Source organism: Neolamprologus multifasciatus, chromosome 9, assembly GCF_963576455.1.
Source record: "Neolamprologus multifasciatus chromosome 9, fNeoMul1.2, whole genome shotgun sequence".
In the NCBI taxonomy this organism is placed as follows: Eukaryota; Metazoa; Chordata; class Actinopteri; order Cichliformes; family Cichlidae; genus Neolamprologus; species Neolamprologus multifasciatus.
The window spans coordinates 16,311,328-16,334,935 of NC_140447.1; the positions used below are offsets into that span (position 1 = coordinate 16,311,328).

Below are 23,608 nucleotides of genomic sequence, written 5' to 3' on the forward strand. Positions count from 1 at the left end.
ACTGAGTAACCTGAGAGAGAGATAGTGATGAGTAATTTACTTTTGACACAAAGTGCCATCAACAGAAATTCAGAAACGAGGTTCCCCAGAAGAACATTGCCTCAAACCTCCTCTCTCTCCTTCTGTTGCTCCATTGTCCAGTTCTGAGACTCGTGTGGCCGCTGTAGGCACTTTCAGTAATGGATGCTACAGTATCTGTTGTCGGTTTGCCCCTCAGCAAACTGCGATGCACTGTGTGTTCTGACACCTGCACTATAAGGACAAAAGTATCTTAATTTTTGAATTCAAGGGCTTTTAGTCCCCACTTCCCACAAGTGGATAAAATCAAGCGCCTAGTCACGCAGCTTGCCTTTGCAAATATTTATGAAAGATGCATCATTCTAAAGAACTTGTGAAATCAACTTTGGTGCTGTAATAAGATGTTTGAAAAAACGTCTCATCTTCTTCATACTCCAAGTGGTATTATTGCAGAGTGGAAGTTAGTGAGCTCCCAGTTTGGATTTGGGAGACAGACACCCTCTCTCATTTTAAGATTAGGCTTAATACTTTCCTTTTTGATGAAGTAAATAGATAGGGCTGAATCAGGTGAGCCTGGATTGACCCTGGCTTAGGCTGCTCCTTACTCACTATGTGTTTACACCGCTCTGCAATTAATCATTAGCTATTATTAACCATTTTTTGCATGAATTATGACAACCTCAATCATTCTTTTCTTAAGTATTTTTCATATTTAGGCATAAAAAAAAGATTTTTGAACATCATTTTTTTAAACTTACTTTTCAAAGAGTTTTTTACATGTCCACTTAGGTGGACAACAGTGGCTGACCAGTGGGTGGCATGGTATTTAGTGACACATCAGTGTCCAATGTAGTGGTTTATGTTCAAGTATACCATCAACACTGACAAAAATACAATACCTTTGAATAGCTGTCCACTGTAGTGACCACTATGCGTGAAAGGGTTAATCTCTGGCTTACTTTCACAGTATGTCTTTGGTCTGGAGAGTTCTTCCTGTTAAAAGGGAGTTTTTCATATCCACTTTTGCCAAGTGCTTGTTCAAAAGGGGTCATCTGATTGTTGGGATTTTCTCTCTATTATGTAGGATCTTTACCTTACAATATGAAGCACCTAGAGGCGACTGTTATTCTGATATAAATAATATTGAATCTGCTCTTAAAAGTCCATGTTTTGACCGTCACCTACAAACATCTGCAGAATTAAGGCACTTTGAAATCGGGTGATTTGCCTTCTCAGCTTGGGCACCTAACTCACTCACTGGAGTCAACATTACACTTCAGTTAACATCACTGATGCAAACTGTGCTGCGTTTAACTAGTAGCATAAAATGACATATGTGTCACCATTTAAATCTTTTCATGATATCCAGATCTTTGTCCCAACAGGGATAAAAACAACGGCAGATGTAATTAGGGTAAACGAGTGGTAAAGGAGTGATTACACTGATCCATCAGCAATATAAATGCAGGGCCATCTGTTATTTTGTGGCCATGATAAAATACCTTTTGCTGCTTCTAATGTGAAATCTTTGGCACAGACATTTTGGACTGTTGTTGCTGATGTTGGGCTGATGATTATAAGCATTATTAACTGTCTTGGCTTCACATGCTCATGCAGCAAGGTACTAATTTTGTGAAGCTAGGCTCTCGTGGAAGACTATGATTACCTCCCAGACCTTAAGAAGGCATAACACGAGTGCTAATAATTGAAGAGAGCAGAGTGTCATTATAAATGAAAAAAAAAAAAACATACAAAAGAAATCTCCGTCCTAGTCCTTTTCATTAGTTGACAGTTTATTCTCCAGTGAGAGGACTAAATAAGGACTGTGTCATTGGCTGCCGAGGCTAAATAGTTTGTGGGCCCAGCTGGTCAGTCACAAGGGAGAGAATTAAAGGCTAAAAATGGAAGCAATTTTCTTGCAAGATTAGCCTGCGAGGAAACTGAGAAAGATGAGTTTAATGAAGCTTTATGTCACAAAATTTACCCATTCGCTTATTTGGTGGTGGATTTCATCTTAATTTTAATTTGGTATTAAAGTCTTACGTTGTGATTAACATACAGCATTGTAATTACTTTGCAACACAGCAGAAAAAGAAATCAGGAGGAAGAGTTGGAAGCATAATAAACTTTCTGCACTCTGCATAAACGATTCAGAGCGAAGAGATTTTTATTGTGCTGATAAAAAGATTTCTATAAGTCAGTTATGTAAAAGTTTCTCTGGAACTGTATTTGTAAAATGAAAACCGTGCCCTCAATAGAGGCTTTCATTGTTTACTAAAGAGAGCCATCTACTGGAGAATAGCCTATATTGAACTGTATTCAAACAGATGTAAATTGCATAGTTTTGGGCTTTAATATGGTGTTTTTTGAGTCAGATTCCACATAGAAAAATAAGAACAAACACACACAGTTATACTTGCTGCAAAATGAAAGACCAAACATATTATCCTTTCATCTGTGGTCCTTGTCCCAAACATCTGTGGCCCTTGTTTAGTCATTACTCTGACACAAACCAGTGATTAACTGGCTTTATAGTCATGCCAGTTCCTTTCCCAACCCATAACATCCTTGGCTCCTGGTTTTTCCACTAAAATGGAAATGAAGGATTGGCACTTTGCAGTAGATGATGTGACAGCGGCAACAGTTGTATGAAGGTCAGTGTGATAGAAATGCGTTTTACGGCGCTTGCAACCTGAAAACCATGCATGGAACACACCATCCAGTAAAACGTAATGGGCTATATCATGTGATGTTTCAGGTTCTCAGGCTGTTCATGTCAGCAGCATCCAGCGTGTGTCTATGTGGCTCTACATGTATTTGATCCCTGTGTTCTGTCTTTATACATAAAGTCCAGTACTGGATGCAAGTAAGCATCTAAATGAATGTGTAATAATAAAAAATATGACAACAAAAAAATAGCTATTCAGACGGTGCACTACCTCCCCGAGCTTTTCTCTCAATTCAATTGTGAAGCTTGTGACAAAAACCAATTCATCACACATACCGTTGCCCCTCTTTTCCCCTCTGGCTCATTTCCCCAAATAATTTAGGATCTACTGCCAAAGATGTTGGTGATGTGTTTGGAAAAATAAGCATCTTTTCAAGGTGATGATGACCCTCTCTGAGAAAAGGAAGGGAAGACTCTGAAAATCCAATTATCCAAAGGCCTGCCTTTTTTTTTATTGCCATCAGCAATGCTGGCCCATCAGCAGCATAGCAACTGTTTCCAACAATTGCCCCCACACTAATTCTATCGCTGTAGCCAGACTTGCCCAGGGTGTGGACATTAAGCTCAATTATCATCTAAAAGTGATTGCATAATGTCTGACAATGCAGTTGAGAAAATTGGGTGTTAAGGTATAAATGGGATGATAAAAGGAGGCAAAACTTGATTTGAGAAACGAAAAATGGGAAAACTTTTATTTTATTCATTTATTTTATTTATTCAAGCAAATGTTTTCACTTCCATTTAGTAAAATCTCAGACTGTTAACTGAAGAGTGGGTGCATTCAAATGTTGACATCACTACAGTAATTAACGAACAAGAATAATTAATGACAATGTTAGTCATTTAGATACTTTAAGCAATAAGGGACCAGCAAAATGATGAAGGCAAAGAATAGACAAATACAGGACTACAGGCTATGAAACCATCACTGGTGGATGTACATTTGACAGAACTTACTCCTTATAGGACATATAACATAGATTATATATTATAACTTATTCCAATCACTATTCCTCCAACGCAAACATAGAGCAATTTATTTAAACATATCCAAGTATACATGGAAATACAGTACATAAGGCAAAAACAGAACTTTTGAAGGTCAATATCTGCATGACCATCTTTATTCTTTAACACAGCCTGAACTCCCTTTGGCAGTTTCTTTAAGTAGTCTTCAACAATAGTTCTGCAGGGTTCTGGAGGACAGTGGCTCTGGGGTTATTGTCATGTTAAGAATTGAAGCCATTGCCAATCAGATGGTGCTGCATGGTGAATCCAAACCTGACAGCGTTATTCTGTGGTCATGATACCATAACTTTTAACAAGATCTCCAACACCACTGGCAGAAATGCAACCCCAAACCATGACAGAGCCTCCGCCGTGTTTTATAGATGACTGTCGACACTGTCATACCTCTCTCCTGACCTCCTCTGTACATACTGATGATAATTTGAATCAGAAATTTTGATTCATCACTCCATAAACTCTTGCTCCTGATTTTCAGTGAAGTTTTTGTGTACTTTGGCATCGATCACTATTTTCTCCCTGTTTGAATAGCTTATTGAAAGCCACCCTTCCACCGAGACCACTTCTGATAAGGTTTCTGTGAACAATAAATGGATCAATTGAGGAGCCAGATGCATCTTTCGGGTCCTGTGTCAGGTCTTTGCTGGATTTTTGTCTGGTTTCCTTAGGTTTTTGAAGGATATGCTGTATGTAGATTCAAATACAACTTGTTGGTGGAAAAATACTATTTTACATGCATCAAACTGTGTTACTGTTGGTATTTTTCATAGATTCAAGTAAAGAAATGAAAACAAATGATGTGTTTTTGTGACAGGCTGCCTGGAGATACAATTTAAAATATATTTTGTTCTTTTGTTGTATTTTATGTGTAGACACAACACTCATTCGGCCTCGAGTTAGTTGTCTTTTTATGCTCGAATGATTCACAGGTCAGTGTTAAGTGCTTAACAACAAAAGAGAAGAAGCATTCATCTGAAAATGGTACATTTCAAGGACTTTACTATTTTGTCAAAGGCAAAGTGACAAGAACAGGGGAAGGATTAAGCTTAACGAGTCCAAAGAAAAGAAATAACTCAGAAATTAAGTAGAGAGTAAAGAAGTTGTTTTTTTTTAAGAAATCAGATCCATTCAAACTAAATTCATTCATTAAACACTTGAAGGCAAAATAATAATAAAACGAGCAGCTACAACATTTACTGAATGAATGAACAACCTGTTATGGTGGTCTTATGGAACGAGCAAATATTAAATATGAAACCAGTTTTCTGTGGGAAATCCAGAACAATCAGTAATCTCTCCTGAAATACTTGTTTACATAGCAAACACTCACATAGACAACTAAACTGATGAGAATAAACTGCTTCTGTTCATTCATCCACACAAGCCTCATCTTCACCTGGATGTCAGAGTCCTGATAGTGGATCAGGTAGTGCTCACCGTCATAGTCGTAGCATGCAGGCGTCCTTTCCAGCTCCGCTGAAACGGGCGAGGTGACACACTTGAAGGGCTTCCTAAATTCATCTAGCAGAGTCAGACTCATAATGCAGCAATTCTACAAGAAGTTGAAAAGTAAATAAGTGCCAGTGTGTATATTTCCTGCCTGCCACACCACTGCTGGGAATTTTATGCTCGTATAGTACCTCCACTGTGCCCTGCAGGGCCTCACAACGCCAGGGCAGGGTGATGTCGCCAGACAGAGATGCGTGCTGGGACAGGTTTGTGCTGCTAATGACTGTTAGCTGGATCAGCCCATCAGAGATCTGAGCTAGACAGAGAAAACACCACGTGTAGACATTTAGACCCAATTTAAGACAGCTAAGCAGTATAAGTCTACAAGCGCTGTAACCATCAAACACAAATAAACACAAATTTTTTAGTGAATTTAGCTAAATTTTAACAAATTCAGAGGCTGCATCATATCAGTAGATTATTATATATATAGCAGTTCTTACACCTAAAGAATGAAAGTTAGACTATGTGGATTAAGGCTTTAAAATACTGAATGAAGACTTGAGTAAAGAAAGTGTTTTTGTGTCACTTTTTTCTACACTGATCAACATTTTCTCTGCATTTTTGTTTTGTTAAATAGAATTACTCTTAATGTATAACAATAATGGAAATCCTTAGAGTGATGCAAAGTAGCCTCTAAACTGATTGTATTGTCTGGTGTATGACTAGCTGTTAATAAAAAGTAAGTAAGTAAGCTGAAATATTCCAAACAGCACTTCAGGAGTCTACCTCTTTTTTTATGACAACAGTATAGATCGCAGGCTCACAAAATGTATTCAGTATTCTGAAATACCTTTCTGTATAACCTCCCTTTTACTCCACATATCCAAGTTTCCTGCCATATAGCTGAGGTTTAATTAGTTTGAAAAAGCAAGCCTGTACGTGTTTGTCACACATGTAAAACAAACTATGGAGGCACATATAAATAGTGCTGTACATGCCTAAATACAAATCGACTGGTCTTAGGAAATAAATACAGTCATAAATTTGCAAACAAAATGGGAGGAAAAAATCACAGCAAATGAATTCTTGATATTTAGCACTCTGTTTTGTATCCCTCTTAAAGTTACTATACGTGTAAAACATAGCTATACTAGGGTTTTTTTTATATTACCCACACAGTACAGAAGATTATTCATATTTCCTTGGCATAACTCACAGTGTTACTTAATGAATGTGGGTACAAAATGTGGGTATGAATGGATTACTTCTGCGGCAGAAGAGCTGAAGAAAGCTTCCGGACATGAGCTCGCATACAGTGTTGTGGAGAACAATGTGTAGCTGGTAACCATGGAGACCGTATTCAGGGTCTATATCACAGAAAGGGGGTTGAACCACCGGCTCCACATAAGTACTGAAAGGGGAAAAAGGGAAAGAGTTGATAAAACCAGAATAGAATAGAATAGAATAGAATAGAATTCAACTTTATTGTCATTGCACATGCACAGGTACAGGGCAACGAAATGCAGTGAAAGTGAAAACTCTGTCTAGTGTGTGTGTGTGTGTGTGTGTGGGGGGGGGGGGGGGTAATCAAGACAAAAGCATTTTCCTAAAATAAGGCAAAGATTTATTAATTTTGTGGAACATAATAAAGAAAAGTGCTGTACTCCCACAGGAAACCAGGAGAGGGTGCTATATCCTCACTATGCTGAAGTACGGTATCATTAACACTGTGTGGTTCTGAAAATTTTTTTGTTTTCATGTGGATGGAAAGTAAATTACTGTTGGGTAATAACTCATAAGCCTCTGGAGCACCTGCGAGTCTGAGTGTAGACAAAAGCTGTGAGCACTTCCACCAGACAGCAGAGTTTGTACCATTCTAATCCTGAAAACTAATTAAATTAATTAAATTGTTAGTTCTCCAGGCTTCTTAAAGGACATTCAAAGCTCTTCTTTGGAAGCCAGCTGACCTCTTACTGACATACTGACAGTGACTTGAACTACAAATTTCTAATCTGAATTCATCACCCCATAAAACCTGTTTCCACTGATTTTCACTCCAGTTTTTGTGTAATTCTCATACTTCAGCATTTTCTCCCTCTTACCCTTTGTTAAGAATTGCTTCTTGACAGCCAGCCTCCCACTGAGACCACTCTTGTGTCATGTCTTTGCTGAATGTTTTCCTATTTCTTAAGCACATGACTTTCAGGTACTGTTCATCTGCTGTCATGATTTTAGGTCTAACACTTCTTCTTCTTTAGTCCTTGTTGAGAATTTTCATCTAATAGCTCAATTAGCCCAATTTAAAATTGGTTCTTTGCTAAGCTGTCTGTTATGTGGAGAAATCACACTGAATCATCCCCTGAGTTGTGGGCCCTTTCTGTGCTCGAATGATTCGGTCAGTGTTAAATGGCTTAACAAACAAATAAAGAAAAACAGTTTTCTGAAAATTGGACTGCAACTAATTCCAAAGAAAAACTATTTCAGAAACTTAAATCCCACTGTACAGTGCATCAGTGCAGGAGCAATACTGTCAGTCTATACATCCCTTAAATTTGAGATGCATGCTTGTATGGATGTTCATAAGAGGGGCTGGTTATAGTCCAACCTACCAAACAGAAGATCCCTGAGTGCTTCTTTCCACCAGCTTGTGGAAGTGGAGGGTGAACATGATAAAGGCAACTGAGCACTGGTCCTAGAAAAAAAAAAGATGCTTAAAGATGTCACTTCTCCCTGTGAAAAATACTGTGTATCTTGTTCTGCTACTCTAAGCCAGTGAATAATAATCAAAACATGGCATGAATGCCTGAAGTAATTACCCTCCAGACACCGATGATGATGCCAGGCTGTAGCAACTTAAGCTGCACCAATTTGTCCTGGCCAATGACTTGCATGTTCTTAGTTAGAGTCTGCATGTCTAACTTCTCCATGAGGGACCTACAAACAAGTCTGACAGAGGAAGCAAAGACAGCAGTTGGTTTTACTGTGACAAGAGGCGAAACAAAGGGTGTAGATGGATGTCAGCTGCCTTTACCTCTTTGGGCTGACGCAGGCTAGCCTCCTGACACCGTACAGCTGAAGGGTGGAAATCTGCTGGTAGTCGGGCAAACGGTCTCCTCCGCTCCAGCACAGTGTCACTGAAGTCTCAGTGAACTGGGACTGGCTCTGCTCCAAAGTGCTCTCACGCCCTGACTTATCCATGACTGTCAGTTCCCAGGTGACGTTCAAGTTTCTAGAGTTAGAAAACAGAATGTAGAATTGCAGGAACAGGATTTTTTGCAGTTTTGCAATAAAAGCAAGAGAGAGAGAGAAGAAGAGAGCAGGTGAGAGTGAAGCTAAGCATGGCAGGAGTTAACAGGTTCTTTAATACCAAATACCACATAAATAGTCCAAATGAATCATTGAACAAAAATATAATCCATCCATTTGTCTTCTAATTTATTACAGTGAAAATAATCGGGCAGTGTTTGGCAGCGTTGCTCTTTAAATCAGAAAAATTACAAGTTTATTAGCTGTTATATCTCATTTGTCAGCAGAGGGAAGTAGCAGGACTCCATTTAAAGCTGTTCTTGCTAATGAAATGATATGCAACGAATGAAATTAAAACTGCAGCTGTTGTGACGAATCTCTTGATCCAGTTCTGTCTAAACTGGGATTCGGGGCTGCCCCTACTGTGATGCAGCCGGCGCCTCGCTGAGACACCATCCAATATCAATTAGGTGGGGGAACAAAGCTAAAAACTGGAGCAGCCCAGGGGGCTGACCCCAGGGATTTCACTCTGCACTGCCTGTATGCTTGACGTCTTGTGAAATGATTATTACCAAGGTAAATCGCATGCTCCTCATGGTCTCTAACAGACAAAAAAAAAGCCCTATAGGGAGTTGTCTGAGTCAGTGGGATGAAGGCTGAGATGTGCGTGAATGCATATGTGTTCTGTGGATGAGGGGTTGGGGGGCTAAGTAATTTATTTCAACAATTCAGACAGCCCCTGCAAGGAACACAATTATTTCTACTTCCCCTCTGTACCACAGCGACTGCCACAGAACTCAATATTGAGTGCAGCACAGCCTCTAATCAGAGGTTATAAAAACACAGCAGAATCTGCAGTGGAGGTGGCGAGGGAGCTCTCCCCTGCGTGCTGGCATCCCCCTGAGCAGACATCACATTCAGAAAGAGACCTCCTTCCTCACCTTTAATAAGAAAGTGTCATTAAGTGTGACATCAAAAACAAACCATACTTTTTGTTTTTGATTACCAGCAGCTTGAACTATCCTCTTGTTGTGTTCTCCCCCCACCTCTCCAACCTTGAACTTTCTCAACAGCGAGGGTAGATCTCCAAAGTTTTGCTATTTGCTAACAGCAAACAATGAACAAAGGCTTCATACAGCTGCTTCCAAATAAATACCAAATCCCCGTTAGAGCACAGACACAGCACGGATCAACACACCTCCTTTCAACTAAAAGGATATAAAATTCACTATAAAAGTAGTTAACATGAGCATTTAGAGAAAGAATAATGACTTATTTTTCTTTCTAAATGTGTTTGAGTAGGTGATACATAAAGTAAATGGAAAACCTAATTCCTTTGAACTAAACTTGGGTTTTCTCTCTTTATCTGTCTCACACTTTACCTGAGGACCCACTCTGTTTGGCTGGGTAGCCCTGTGTGAATACTGATGAGTCCAAGCCACCTCGTCCACTTGATCATGTCACATTCGGCTACAGTCTTGAAGTACAGCCTCTTATAGTAACCTTCGGGTCGATCCTGCACCTCCATCGTGGCCATCCTCAACAGAGATTTGTCCATGCACTTTTTATTCTTGCTGAAATCCGCAATGTAAAGCTTTCTCCACAGAGCACTGCAATGACAGCATCAGGAGAGTGGCCGACTCGGTCAGAAAGGTTACAAACCAGTACAGTATGTCTAGTGTGATCATTTCTTACAGGGTGGCCAAGAAAAAAGAAGTTTAAGTTTTATTCATCAGAATGATAATATCAAAACATCAGCAGTGAAATTTCATGTTTTAATAAGTTTAATAGTGAATTCTTCCATTATAGGAATAATCTTTTCTACTAGGGAGGAAACTATTTAACCCTGTGATGCCTGAAGCATGAAATCATTCCAGAAAGTTCTGATATTTTGGAAAACCTGACTGTTTATTGAACCCTTTGAAAAAAAAATTAAAGAAAGAAATTAATGTCAATTTGCATATAGTATAAGCTTCAGTTTGTATCATTTTTGCCACACTTTGTGCAAAAAAGAATCACACTGATGACCTGGAGCTCTCAAATACTCATGTATTAAATATGACACACTTGGCATTACAGACAACAGTGATCACCGAGTTCTTGGTATTCTTTGGTAGTTACTGGAGGACATTTGGTTTCTGATTGTGGTTCTGACCAACAACAAAAAAACCAATGTGTCAAGACTGTTGAATTGACCATAGGCTGCAATCTGGCTGGCTTTTTTACATTTCAGAATATGTCCTAAATGATATATAAATACATATTTTGATTTGTAGGACATGTTTTTCACTAACGTAAAATGTTTTAATGAACTAGACCTTTAATAAAACAAGTTTGTGCATCCACAGAGTGTCATGATCCTTGCCAAATCATGCAATCACAAAATCACAATTTTGAAATGTAAACTTTGTGCATTTGGATTGCCTCCAAAAGGTGGAGAGCTAGATGCTTCAGTACACAAGCTCAATGAGCATCTCTAGATATATGGCTTGAATTTCAGGCCAGATATCCAGAGATATGTGGCAGGATTAAAATTGGAGAATATAAAATTGGAGTAGAAGACCAGTAGAGCATAGCAGGTAATTTTTTCAAAATATCTAAAAAGAAACATGAACATGAATATCAATGCACCACATATGGGTGCCGCAGCTGAAGTTTTTATGTTTAAGTAGTTGAGGAACTTGGGACCACGCTGTAAAGTTTCCTCTTTCAAGGTCTAATGCTTTTTCTCAGAAAAACAGAAGAAGAATTGGGGCAAAAACCACAGAGCTCCCGTGCCTTGGACTCCTACTAACTTAAAGGTTCTGCTGTAAGATTTGGAGGCATACTGTCCCTTTGCTATTGGATTAATTAACATAATCATGTATTTAATAAACTGTGGAAAATGCACTGACAAGATGGTACTTACTTGCTGTTGGCAAGCTGATAGAAGAGCTTATTGATGTGGTTTATGCAGCAAAGTGTGAAAGCATCCAGGTATGACAAAATCTTAATCAGGATCTCAGATGGCAGTCTATGGAAAAGGTAATTAGACATGACTACAAGGAAGTGACAGTGTGCCTTCATGCCTCCTACTGTTCAGATTTCAGTCTATGAGATAAATGTGTTCTGAAAACACAGCTTGGAAATCGTGTCATACACTTCTGGCAATAAAGTGAAACTACTTATCTCTATGTTCTGTTCTAGTAGATATGGTGAAAAAAACACACAAATATGTAAATATGTAAAGCACTCAGCTGAGATTTTTAGATCTAAAGGTCTAATGAAAGCCATCCAACCATCCATCCATCTATCCACCCATGCCTGCTAATTACAAATACTGCTAGGTTTGTTGGCTCACAGCTGTCCTGGTTAATGATGCCATTGCTGTCCAATTAAATCACTTGAGTAATCAATAAATTCATCTTCCTATCACCTGCCCGCTCAGTCACTGTCATTTCACTACATATCAACAACCAGATTAAATTACTTCAAGAATAAATAAATTAAGAAACCAGATTGGGCGTTGTTTTAACAAGGCGAATGATTTCATACGACAGCTTTAAAGTTCAGATTATCCAAACAGCCATCCTCTCACTGACTAAATTCTTGCAGCTGTAATAATAGTTAGCAATAATAGATGTAACATGTAATATTAGAGCTCAAAAGTTCAGCCTAAGTCTACAGCCATGGCAGTACAGAGCGGTGCTTTGAGCTGCATACTACTGTTACCTACATGCTTACTTCATGCTCTCGTGATGACAGTGCTAACATGCTCATATTTTGTCATATGTTAGTATTTCTGTATTGACTGATTCATGCTAAATACAAATACACTGAGGCTAAAGGGAATGAAAATTGATTTTTCAGTTATTTAGTTAGAAATTAGAAAAAGCAACAAAGGAGACATGAGCATTTCTGCACCTCCCTTTTCTTCTTTGCATGGTAGAGTTTTAACTTGAAAGTGTGATGATGATTTTCAGTGATGTGGTGCTTTCAAGGCCAGTCTCCAATATCTGATACAAATAATTTAACAAAAATGATTTAAATAATTTAATTTATTTATTTATTCTTAAAATGTTACAATCAGATTTAACATGTGCATATAGTTAAAAATAAATAAATAAAGGGATCTGAAAAATATAATGTCTTTAGACCAATTGAATTTGGTCACAACCATGATTGGTATTTTTATTTTATTTTATTTTTCTGTATATTTGAATCAGTGAAAAGATTATGAAAATAAATCCGGGCTGCACTCCAAACCTCTAAGACTCTAACCATTGTTTAAAAAGGAAAGTCTGAGTGAGACAATTATTTCTGCTCGTTGAGGCATTCAGACTAAAACAAATATTAAAAACAACGCTGTTGCTAAATATGAACGATTAGCTGTTTTAACAGAATCATTTTGGTAGTAGAGGCAGCAACAGTCTACTGACTGACCTGTTTTTCTTTGTTGTAACTGCCTACATTTAATGGGAAAGAATCCAACTGCTTAATTCATGTAGTAAAGTGTTTTCCACCTGAAGTGATTTACGCTGTGCTGTTATTGTATTTGTTGCTACAAATCCTTTTACTTTGAAGTCTATAAACAGCAGATCCACTGTTTGAGCACTGAATGCCACAAAGATTAAGAAGAAGAAGAAGAAGAAGAAATGGCATGTACCGTGTATAGTCTTTGCATGCACTGACAGATTACCTTTCCATAAAGCTCTGAGTGGACGCTGGGGATGATTTGTCAGCTCTTTTGGACGTCCTTAATGCTCGTCCGGGAACGACTGCTTTCGAAGCCGCCATTTGTTCCGCTGGTCTTGACAACTTTGTGACAGTTACAAGATAATTTATATTTGCAAGGTTTTAAGGTCGTGAAACTTTAAAAGAGCGCTTATTTGACAGCTTTTTTACTTACTTAGACCGTGAATATAACATCCAAAATGAACAGCTGACACTGTGTTAAATCAATGAGTAAGCTACCTTAAATGACTTAATTCTCCTTGTGTGCTAACGAAATTCCGTGAAAGCGTCCGGTCACCTTGGTGACATCGGGTCCTTCAACGTCTTCCGGTGGGAAGAAGCACAAATGCCTTCAAAATAAAAGCGGAATAGATAGATAGATAGATAGATAGATAGATAGATAGATAGATAGATAGATAGATAGATAGATAGATAGATAGATAGATAGATAGATAGATAGATAGATAGATAGATAGATAGATAGATAGATATCTGTAGCCATGACAGCCGTTCCTTCTTTCCTATAGCAGCTGGATAGCTGCTACAACATTTGTTTCAGGTCAATTAAGTTTAAGTTAATTAAACTTGATCTGGTCATTTAAGTAGCAGAGGGGTTTTATAATCAGTTTTAACTGCTTAGCATTGATTACATTAACAGCAGATCCACTAGAGAGGCAACAATGAGACAAAAAAACAAAACAGGACTAGTTTAACAGATGGAGGCCAATGACATTTTCACCTTCTTCATCCTTTTCTGACCATTTATTTATTTTTTTTACCAGTTTTACATTTAGATAGAGTAGGTGTCCCTACTGGTACCTGGACCCTAAAGAAGTTGCACACATAGTCCTACTCCACCAAGATGGCACATCAACATGTTGGTTTGTTGTGTCTCCCAGCACAGTCTCAAGAGCATGGAGGAGATTATACTAGATAGACAGTTAGTCTAGGAGAGCTGTAGATCCTTGGAAGGTCCTTAGCCCATCAGCAGGGCCACAAGCTGTAAAAAGAATGCTATACTGCCTCTAACATCATTCAGCATGGTTAGTTTGGTGCTGGTCTGGGGAGGCTTATCCATGGAAGGACACACAAAACTCTACCGGCTAGGCAACAACACCCTGGCTGCCATTAGGTACAGGGATGAAATCCTTGGGCCCATTTTCAGACCCTACACTGGTGCGGTGGGTCCTGGGTTCCTCCTAGTGCACAGCAATGCCCCCCTTGATGTATGAAGGCAGCTCCTGGAGCGTGAAGGAATTGATAGCATTGACTGGCCACAACGCTCCCCTGACCTAAATCCACTAGAATATCTCTGCTTTGGTCCAGCTACAAGCAGGTGGAGTTCATGCAAACTACTGAGTATAATTTTGAGTTGGTGCAATGACATTTCACCAAAATGAATTAGCCTGCTGCATCATTTTGTTTTTCACTTTGATTTTTGGGGCGTCTTTGAATTCAGCTGTATTCAGGTTAATAAAGGAAATCAAGGCATTTGGCAGCATCAATCATCAGAATTTGGACTCATGACTGTAAAAAAACATGGACAAGTAAAGCTTTCTGACATCTGGCTTCTTGCATTTTTGAAGCCAGAATCTGCACAGTGGCGATTAGAGATAGAGTAACTGTACAAAATTCCTGCCCATGCACAAACTGTGCGTAACCACAAACATGATTCCAGCAGCCCAGCTACTCCAGTTAGGCTAGTTACACCCCTTCTGTTGATTTTACTAAATAACAGGCAAAAAAACAAACAAAGAAAACTGCTGCTACTATCAGCTTATTAATTTAAGGTAAATGCAACCATGTCGACATATTCAAATAGGCACACATCTTAACATATTATAGTACAACATCAAATAATATTATGTAACTCTCACTGTTAATGTGCTAGCTAGATTAACAGTTAGCACCCACAATGTGTTAGAGAGTTGTTAGCGAGTTTACAGTTTTACACAAGTTTGGCTCTTATTTTCAACATGTTTGAATCGATAATTAGTCACCCTTTAGTTTTTGTTAGCCTCCCAGACCAAGAAATGCTATCAGCTGTACACACTCCACAGAGGCTCAGAGTTATTGTAGATTAAACAGTTTTACAACCATTACACATGTACAAAGAACTCTGCAGCCTGTAAACATTGAAATATAATAGAAAACTTTAAAATGTTATACGTAAAACATGTAAATGTAATCTGTTCTTCTCATTTAAAGCATGACCCAAAATTTACATTATTATCAATGACTACATTTACAGTGGGCAAAAATGTGTGAGGAGGAGACCATCGGGGCCAAGCTGGGTCTGGATTTCTGGATCCAGTGGTTTTTTAGAAATCTCCTCCTCTTCTTTCATCACAGCTGTCCTGTCCCAGATGTGCTGTTGATCCACTGAGATAGATGTCTTTTTAGAAACATCAGGAGGACTGAAGCTTAACTCAGTAATAAAGGAGGACATTTAATCTTCACCAGCAATCTTCAACCCACTCTGAAAAATATATGGATTTATTCTTAACAGTGTTTTGATCAGCTGCCCTGGGCATCTTCTATTAATGCTTCATTTTATGTTTCTCAAAGGATGTAGAGCATACAGTCATTTAGTCTTTCATATAACTCTAATAATAATTCAGTATTCTTTTTAACCTGAATATTTGAAATAAAAACTCTCACTTCCAAATCTAGACCTATAAAGAGCTGGTGAAAGTAAGAAAATGTAGACATAAATTTTAGTTTCAGCTCATAAGTATTAAGCTTTGCCATTTTCTTTTGACATATTTTGCTGAGTAAAAGCAGCTGTAGTCACTTCATAAATGCAATAAGAGCTCACTGGAAAGTATCTAAAATACAACTAATGATATTTTAATATCTGAATACTGACTGACGGTGAAGTTGTATTTACATGCAAAGAAAGGATGGACTCTCCCTCTCAGACTGAGTTTATGAAACTTAAATTAGTTTTAATGTTTGCTACAAATGGGGGGAAACACCTCAGCCAGACAGCTGTGGTTAAACCCTGTTCACTTTAATTGTGTGTTAAACATCTGTGTTTTCAGTATTTAGGACACATTTCTGTGAATCACCATCAACAAACTGAGATATCAGGTAGAAACTAGAATTACAGGCAGTTTGTGAATGTGAAAATTTCCAATCTTCTTAGTAATTCATCTTTGGTTAATGCTGTCTTAATGTTACCGAAGTGCTCTTTTTTTTTAAAGGCAGCAGTGTTATTGATTACTTAATTTATTGTACTGTTACTGTCCATTCAGATGTGGAAAGAAACAGAAACATGCTGCTGTTTGCAGATAGTTAATAATCAGCTCTAAACAGAGCTGAAGAAGAGTCCAGCCTGTTACTCTTACAGTATATAATGAATGACTTTTCTCTGTTTCTCAAATAAACCGTTTCAGTGCCTCATCTTTGGCAGCCTGCTGCATGAATTAACATCCTTCTGTTCGGTAAAGTCAGAGCAGCAGAACTAATGTCTGAACTACAGCGCTGACTTTTAATTAACATTCAAGCTCAACAGAGTGATTTCTTTAGTCGGGGTGAATTCATTCATGTGCACAGATTAGCCACCGAACACCGGCTTAGCTGACTCCTCGTCTTAGCTAGTTATAGCTAAGGATGCTAATTTACTAGTTAGCTTAAAATCACACATTTTACTCATAGAAAAAGTACAACAGTGCCTCTGATCACTTATGTTGGTTAGTTCAGTTTACTGCAGAATACAGCATGCTGTTAGCTTTAAACAGAGAGTCGTGGTTATGGGAAGTAAAGGTCGGATCTTCTCTCAGTCTTCATCTGCAATTCACAACAGAGATATGAGAGTTTCTCCTGACAGGAGCTGTCAATCAAAGACATCACCGTGATATCACGCCCTAATTTTACAACTTTGGGTGAGTAATTTGAAGCATAATCATGAGAAAAGTGACCACCCTTGAACCCAAATCAGCATGATGAGAACTACTCATCTTTGGGAAAACCTTTTTTTTTTGTTTAGTTTGACAGCTCTGTGTTTGACAGCGAGTGTCTGGGGTCATCTGTTAAACACAGTGGAGGCTCTGTCATGGTTTAGGGCTACATTTCAACCATTGATGTTGGTGGTTTTTGCAATTATGAATGCAGAAAAGTACTTTCAAATATTCATCCATCATCCAATGCCATCTGGAAAGTGCCTGATTGTCAGCAGCTTCAACTTTCATCCTAAACACACTGGTAATGCAGTAAAAGCATACCTGGGTAGAAAAACACACAGGGGAACTTTATGAGTCATGGATTGGCCTCCCCAGATTCGGGACCTCAACATTATTGAAGCGGTGTGGAATCAACTTGACACAGAACACAACAAAAGGCAGCCGACGTCCAAAGAAGAGCTTTGAGTGTCCTTCAAGAAGCCTGGAGAACTATTCCTGAAGACTACTTAAAGAAATGACAAGAAAGCTGCCTGGGTTCAGGCTGTGTTATAGAATAAAGGTGTTCATAACAAATATTGAATAGCAAATTCTGTTTTTGATTTATATGTTATATTCCAATGTATATTTGCATGTTTCAATAAATAGCTGGAAGGAACCCTGCCACACCGCAGGCATGAGACACAGTTCAGTGTTTGTGTGGTCAAGAATAGTGTTAAGGTCTAACAAGCAATGTGCCACTGTGATCTGAGTCTTCTGTAACAGTTAATGGCTTCTAGTCAGAGTCCATGTTCAAGTTGTTTGAAAGCAGTTTAGGATTTATGCAATGTTTGGAAAACAAGAATTACAATAAATGTGCATTTTTGTCTTATAACACAGCTTACCCAACTAATCTACCCCAAAACACATTTTCCAACTTTCCAGTAGGCTAACTGTTTCTCTCATTTATGAGGTAATTTAAATTAAGGTATATTGCATATTACAGAAATTAAGTTGACTTCTCCTTTATGATAGTGATGCTGCATCTACATTTTCTGAAGCAATGAGTTTGCACACTTAAGTAAAGCCTACTTGTAAGATTTTACCTTGTAGTTCCCACGGGGCCGTAAAGTAAACTGTTGACGCATGTAGATGTACAGAGTACATATTTACACATACTGCACAGATTTACTTTCATTTCCTGGAGGGCTGAACACATTTGACCTTTACCCCTAAACCACGATTCAAACTGCACTCCTAAAATTTCTTAGTTTACCTGAGAGAAAGCTACCTTTATCCTGCTATTGAGATTCCAGTCTCTACAGTGTGATTAATACAACTGTGGACACACACACCACACACACAAATTAATAGCTGTCACTGTAAGCTTTAGCAGGCACAGTACCGCCTGCTGTAACCTTTCCCTGGATTACCAATATAACTCCTCATCAGGGTGTTAGCTCAGCACTAGCAGGGGAGGAACAGGCAAGATTGATGCTATTTGTCTCCTCACACATGCTAAGATAGAGGTCACATCTTACTGAACTAAGACAAGAGAGACAAAACACAGCCTCTTTCTCCACATTCATTCATTCTCCAGCAGTGAGAGAGAGGACTCACAAATGAAGCAGTTTGAGAGCCTGACCTCATTTCAAAGATGAAGATACAGAGTCATTTATAGCTGCACATAGACAGATGGACTGGCAGACAGATGGACTGGCAGATATAGTGGGTATTTTAGATCTGATGAAGCATATAGTGGCATGAGCACATGGAGTGGATCTTGTTTAATTTAATTCGTTATATGCCTAATATTTATAATATTTGTGACAGAGGTATTGATATGTATGCACAAAAAAGGGACACTAAAGGTATACATGCATGTGTGTTATGTACAGAGAAAACATGCAGAAAGATGATAAGTCATTTGCTTTGCAAAAACAGATGGCTCGCTTTAAGACCCATGCCATAATTGACCTCCCCCCTTTTCCTAGAAGCCAGTAGGCTCTGCTAGCTGTCAGGGAAAATCACCATAACCCTGTTGTCACTCTAGCCGATCAGCTTGCCTGATGAAAGTAAAGTCCCTTTCAGGGCAACAGCAGCCCCTGGTATAGCAATGGCATGTAGGCCACATCCTTTTTGCTTGCTTGTCCCCTGTACTTGACATTTGATGATTTCTGTAGCTATGTGTCCTTCTAAAGGCCCGAGGACAGCTGTGGCTCTTGGATACCTGATGTCACTCTTCCGCATGGTTTGTCAGTTGGCTGTGACAGTGCAGTGTTCGTCAAATGGGAATGAAGGGAGCAAAGGATTAACCATGATTAAGCCTAAAATAATGTATTTTTAGTAGAGGACTTAGCATGTACAAAGGCATGTGAAACACACTGCACAAGTCACATATTCTTCAGTTGTGTCTGAGCTTATATTGACATATTCTCTACCTGCTCATCTTATCCAATCGCTTACTTGCGTGAAACCCTAAAACAAATTCCAGCTCTGATAAATCAAAAGTAACACAGTCTGTTCCTTTACTTGAGTGGATAAAACGGCTGGCCTACAGTATCTGCTGTGTACATGTATAATGCAGCCACTTAGCACTTGGTAGGAAGTGTGAACACGACAGCTCATTAAAGGTCTAACGTGAGGTTCGATACTTGTGAAGCCCATCCTCAAACCATTCAGAAGTGTGGAGCACTGATAGGAACCCTCTACAGCTCTTCAAAGGATGATGGTATTGACAGAAGTTGAAAAGAAGAAGGCTAAGGGTGGAACAGAGAAGTGTGGGTCATACTCGGTGAAGTGGCTTTGTTGAAGCTTTACCTGCTTTGAACTTGCTTGTGAGATCTTTGTTTTATTTGTGATGTGATGGAAGACTGTTGACACACCTGTGTCAGTGGAGCATGCAGGTGAGATGCCACACAAGTTTATTGTCTTAATCTCTTAGATTCTTCGATTTTTTTTTTACCCCCCTTGTGTAGCTCTAATAGCCTGACAGCCCTTATGCACAATTTAGATCTGCCACTGGATGGCGCACGAGTATCTGTATTTGATTCATAAAAAAAATTGCTTTAAGTCCCAAATTAGTAACATATACATGCATGCTGAATGTATCATGTAACTGCAAGGTTACCCGCTGCATTCCCCTTTCATTTCGGATTAATCAGACAGAGATATGACAAAACCAGGGCATATAAATGACAGTCCCTAAGAGCGAGTGATCTTTGCCAACCTCAGGGGCCCCCAAGCTCCCAGCATAGCACGTATGACTGTGCAAACAAACCTATTAGTCCACGCAATGTGTCTTAATTGTGGGGCACTTCTGAGAAGTCTCGTTGCAGTGGCCACACACAGAGAATGGGCGTGAGTACTCCCTCGAAAGGCAGCCCAGAGACTCTTGCTTTTTTCTGCAGCAGTAGCAGCAGCAGCGATCTGAGCGCTCAATTTACAGTCTTGGAGGGTGGGACAGAAAGCACACCAGCGGGATGGATAACGCAGGTAGGTCGTGGTTTATCATTCCTTCATAGAAATGCCAGAAAAGTGCTTGTTTCATCACAATTATCAGCCAGAACGAGGATAGAGGAAGGGAACATCTTTTTTTGGACATTTTAATTTGGTACAAAGTGCTGCAGCGCGCATTCCCATCAGCAAACACGCAGCTGAAGCACAAATAATTGCTTTGATAGGATAATTATAAAGGATGATCAATTTCTACACCATGCTTATTAGGATTGTGGTATTTAACGATCAGTCGCTTTTCCCTTTACGCACAAGTCTTTTTACGCACGCTGGTTGCAAGTTTATTAAGTAAACTATATACGAGCTCATTGATGTTATTGTGTCACAAGAGAACTATTTTTCTCTTATATCAGGAATTGCAACCGCAGATGTCTGAATACTCTCCCAAAATCAACTAAGACGTGCAGGAGGGAGGGGAGTCTCAGTCGGAGAGAGTCTGAGTGCGTCTGTGTGTCAGAAGGTGTTTGAGTGAGTGAGGGAGCATCACATATTGAGGAAGAGAGAGGGGAAGATAGAAGGGACCGACTCTGGACCAGGTGATCGAGAGCTAACAAACCTCCAAGGGGCTACCGGGCTGTATCAGTGTGCACGGGATCAGCGATCCAACCATGGTGCCAGCGCGCTGCCCGGGACGCTGTGCCATACTGGCACTGACCCTCCTCTTGGGATGCGGCGTGGCTTTCTGCCTTGGCCAGAACGACACGGAACCCATAGTTCTCGAGGGGAAGTGTCTAGTGGTGTGCGACTCGAACCCTTCTTCGGACGGCGCAGTCACCTCCTCACTTGGCATTTCAGTCCGCTCCGCTGGGGCAAAGGTGGCTTTTTCAGCCGTGCGTGGAACCAACCATGAGCCGTCAGAGATGAGCAACACGTCCATGACCATCTATTTTGACCAGGTCAGATGTCCACTGAATTTAGCGTCAACACACCCATATCCAAAACAAGTCCGATTTTATTCTAAAATATCATTTTCTCTTCGTACAATCTGTTGGGTGGGTAAAACTTTTGATCTTGCTCGATATTGATTTTCTATTACTTCTAACGCTCTGTGCGATCCGAGCCAGGAGGTTTTCTAAAGACTTCGGCGTTATTTTATGTTTCAGAAGGATTCGTGTGCGTAATTGGCGTGATCTGGAGATGCGCCGCCAGACGATCACCCATGCACGATCATTTACCGCATGCGTCTTAGGCCTCGGCCGCATTTAGATATGCAATGTGTTGCTTTTGATTAGATATTCCAATAAGTTTTCACTGCTGAGGTCTTTGGACAGCGGCCTGTTATACGCCTCAAATTGGGATCCTTCCCAAAGTGCGACTGAAGTGCTGCCTGAAACATTTGGCAAAGCAGCACCAGGCTTACTGGCTTATACGCCTCTTTTTTAGTCACTGCGCACAGCAGACACAAACAATACGTTTCCACAAAACCAGCTGTTGTGTTGAATTAAGCATGCACATAAAAAATAATCGTACTAATAAAGCACTGTCTTATTGTGCTCCCTTTCTTATCACAGGTTTTAGTGAACATCGGCAACCATTTCGATCTCAAAACGAGTGTTTTCCAGGCTCCAAGAAGGGGAATCTATAGTTTCAGCTTTCACGTGGTGAAGGTCTACAACAGACAAACTATACAGGTGAGAAATTACGAAAAACGCGGGGCGCATTTTTGCATTTCCTGGGTACAAGACTGAGCTCCAAGTTTCTCGCTGCTCTTCATTGCAGGTGAACCTGATGCAGAATGATTATCCGGTTATATCAGCATTCGCCGGTGACCAGGACGTTACGAGAGAGGCTGCCAGCAACGGAGTACTGCTGATGGTTGAACGGGAGGACCGTGTCTATCTGAAGCTGGAACGGGGCACCCTAATGGGCGGATGGAAATACTCCACCTTCTCAGGCTTTCTAGTCTTTCCTCTATAATCTAATCTGCGATGACTCACGTCGCATGGGACTCTGCTTAGGTTGAGGAACCAAAAAAGAAAAAAAAAAGAAAAAAAAAAAGAAAAAAACATGCCATTTATTTTTAACTAAAATAACTGTCAGCCAAGGAAGCCGACGAATATCTGTATACCTACACTCGTCCACTATCTAGTCAAATCTGAACGTTTCCTTGGAGTTTCATATATTCAAATCCATCAGCCAACTCTAACGCAATCTGGATGATTCAACGTATTAAACCGGCCAGTGGCCCGTACTTGTCGGGTACGTGGATTTTTTTCCCCCCCTTGCTTGGAAAACAAACTTTGCCGACAGACAAACGGGTGTACCTGAAGGGAAATGGACAAAGGAGAAGATGGGGGGAGTGGAGGAACTGACGCCTTGGACAGGCCGAGTGTGTTATGCTCTATTTTATGTTTGTATAGCCTTAAACAATTTATGGTTTCCGTCCAAGTGAAGTATATGGAATTATATGGACAAACAACAGAAGAAGTGCTTTCACGCCCAAGGCATTTTTTTTGCACGAATGGAAGTTTTATCTTTATGTTTTGTGCTGTCAATGGTGTTGCGTTTGGATGCTGAACATATTGAAAATACGCCAAATGTAGGCCGCCGACGAGTTTATTTAAAAGAGAAAAAAAGGCGACATATTTCAGCCACCGAAGACGACTTAGAGCCCTTTTATTTAAAAAAAAAAAAAAGTAATAATGATATAATTTATAAAGTACATATTCACATTATTGTGTGTTCTACATTTCGGAATCTGCGTAGCTTTGACTGATTTAATGTTCAGTGACGTTGCTCACCAAATGTACATTGTGGAAATTATAGAAGAATCCCTATGTCCCGCTTAATAAAAGGTATTGTATTGTATAGGCTAAGTGCATTTATCAGTTTTTGTTTGCATATAGCTTTTCAACAAAAGGGGATCTATCTGTGTATACAGACTGTAGGAAAATTACATGTTTGCAAATGAAGCTCAAAGGCCTCAAGAGGGAGCAGAGGTTGAACTGTGAGCAGCTCGCTCTGGTCGCTGTCCGAGGTGCTGAACCTATGGGCTTTTTTAAAAAAAAAGAAAAAAAAAGTCAGGCAG

At 39.6% G+C, this 23,608-nt stretch overlaps 2 protein-coding genes across 5 annotated transcripts; one reads left to right on the top strand and one right to left on the bottom strand.

The window, feature by feature from the left end:
• Positions 1-4,663: 4,663 nt before the first annotated feature.
• On the bottom strand, positions 4,664-13,513 carry fbxo15 (F-box protein 15). 4 transcript variants are annotated; one of them, XM_085173149.1, is made up of 10 exons: positions 13,359-13,513; positions 13,149-13,267; positions 11,379-11,483; positions 9,853-10,080; positions 8,256-8,453; positions 8,041-8,170; positions 7,834-7,916; positions 6,490-6,635; positions 5,413-5,537; positions 4,664-5,324 (listed from the first exon to the last, which is right to left on the bottom strand). In XM_085173149.1, exons 2-10 carry the CDS (start codon positions 13,244-13,246, stop codon positions 5,058-5,060), a joined length of 1,380 nt encoding a protein of 459 aa, XP_085029275.1. In that variant the 5' UTR covers positions 13,247-13,267; positions 13,359-13,513; the 3' UTR covers positions 4,664-5,057. The 4 variants fall into 4 exon arrangements, with proteins under 4 accessions (XP_085029275.1, XP_085029276.1, XP_085029277.1 ...); XM_085173150.1 differs by having other exon boundaries at positions 13,424-13,488; XM_085173152.1 differs by having other exon boundaries at positions 5,081-5,248; positions 13,149-13,513.
• A 6,708-nt stretch (positions 13,514-20,221) lies between these two features.
• On the top strand, positions 20,222-23,388 carry cbln2b (cerebellin 2b precursor). Its single transcript, XM_085173166.1, has 4 exons — positions 20,222-20,559; positions 20,934-21,476; positions 22,092-22,211; positions 22,300-23,388. Exons 2-4 carry the CDS (start codon positions 21,189-21,191, stop codon positions 22,495-22,497), a joined length of 606 nt encoding a protein of 201 aa, XP_085029292.1. The 5' UTR covers positions 20,222-20,559; positions 20,934-21,188; the 3' UTR covers positions 22,498-23,388.
• Positions 23,389-23,608: the final 220 nt, after the last annotated feature.

Excerpts from the sequence above, each read along its gene's own strand:
- cbln2b (XM_085173166.1), top strand. The coding sequence starts at position 21,189 with ATGGTGCCAGCGCGCTGCCCGGGACGCTGTGCCATACTGGCACTGACC. Across the intron at positions 21,477-22,091 it reads TGACCATCTATTTTGACCAG|GTTTTAGTGAACATCGGCAA; the intron begins GTCAGATGTCCA and ends TTCTTATCACAG. Across the intron at positions 22,212-22,299 it reads ACAACAGACAAACTATACAG|GTGAACCTGATGCAGAATGA; the intron begins GTGAGAAATTAC and ends TCTTCATTGCAG.
- fbxo15 (XM_085173149.1), bottom strand. The coding sequence starts at position 13,246 with ATGGCGGCTTCGAAAGCAGTCGTTCCCGGACGAGCATTAAGGACGTCC. Across the intron at positions 8,454-9,852 it reads CAAACAGAGTGGGTCCTCAG|AAACTTGAACGTCACCTGGG; the intron begins GTAAAGTGTGAG and ends TTCTAACTCTAG. Across the intron at positions 8,171-8,255 it reads GCCTGCGTCAGCCCAAAGAG|ACTTGTTTGTAGGTCCCTCA; the intron begins GTAAAGGCAGCT and ends TTCCTCTGTCAG.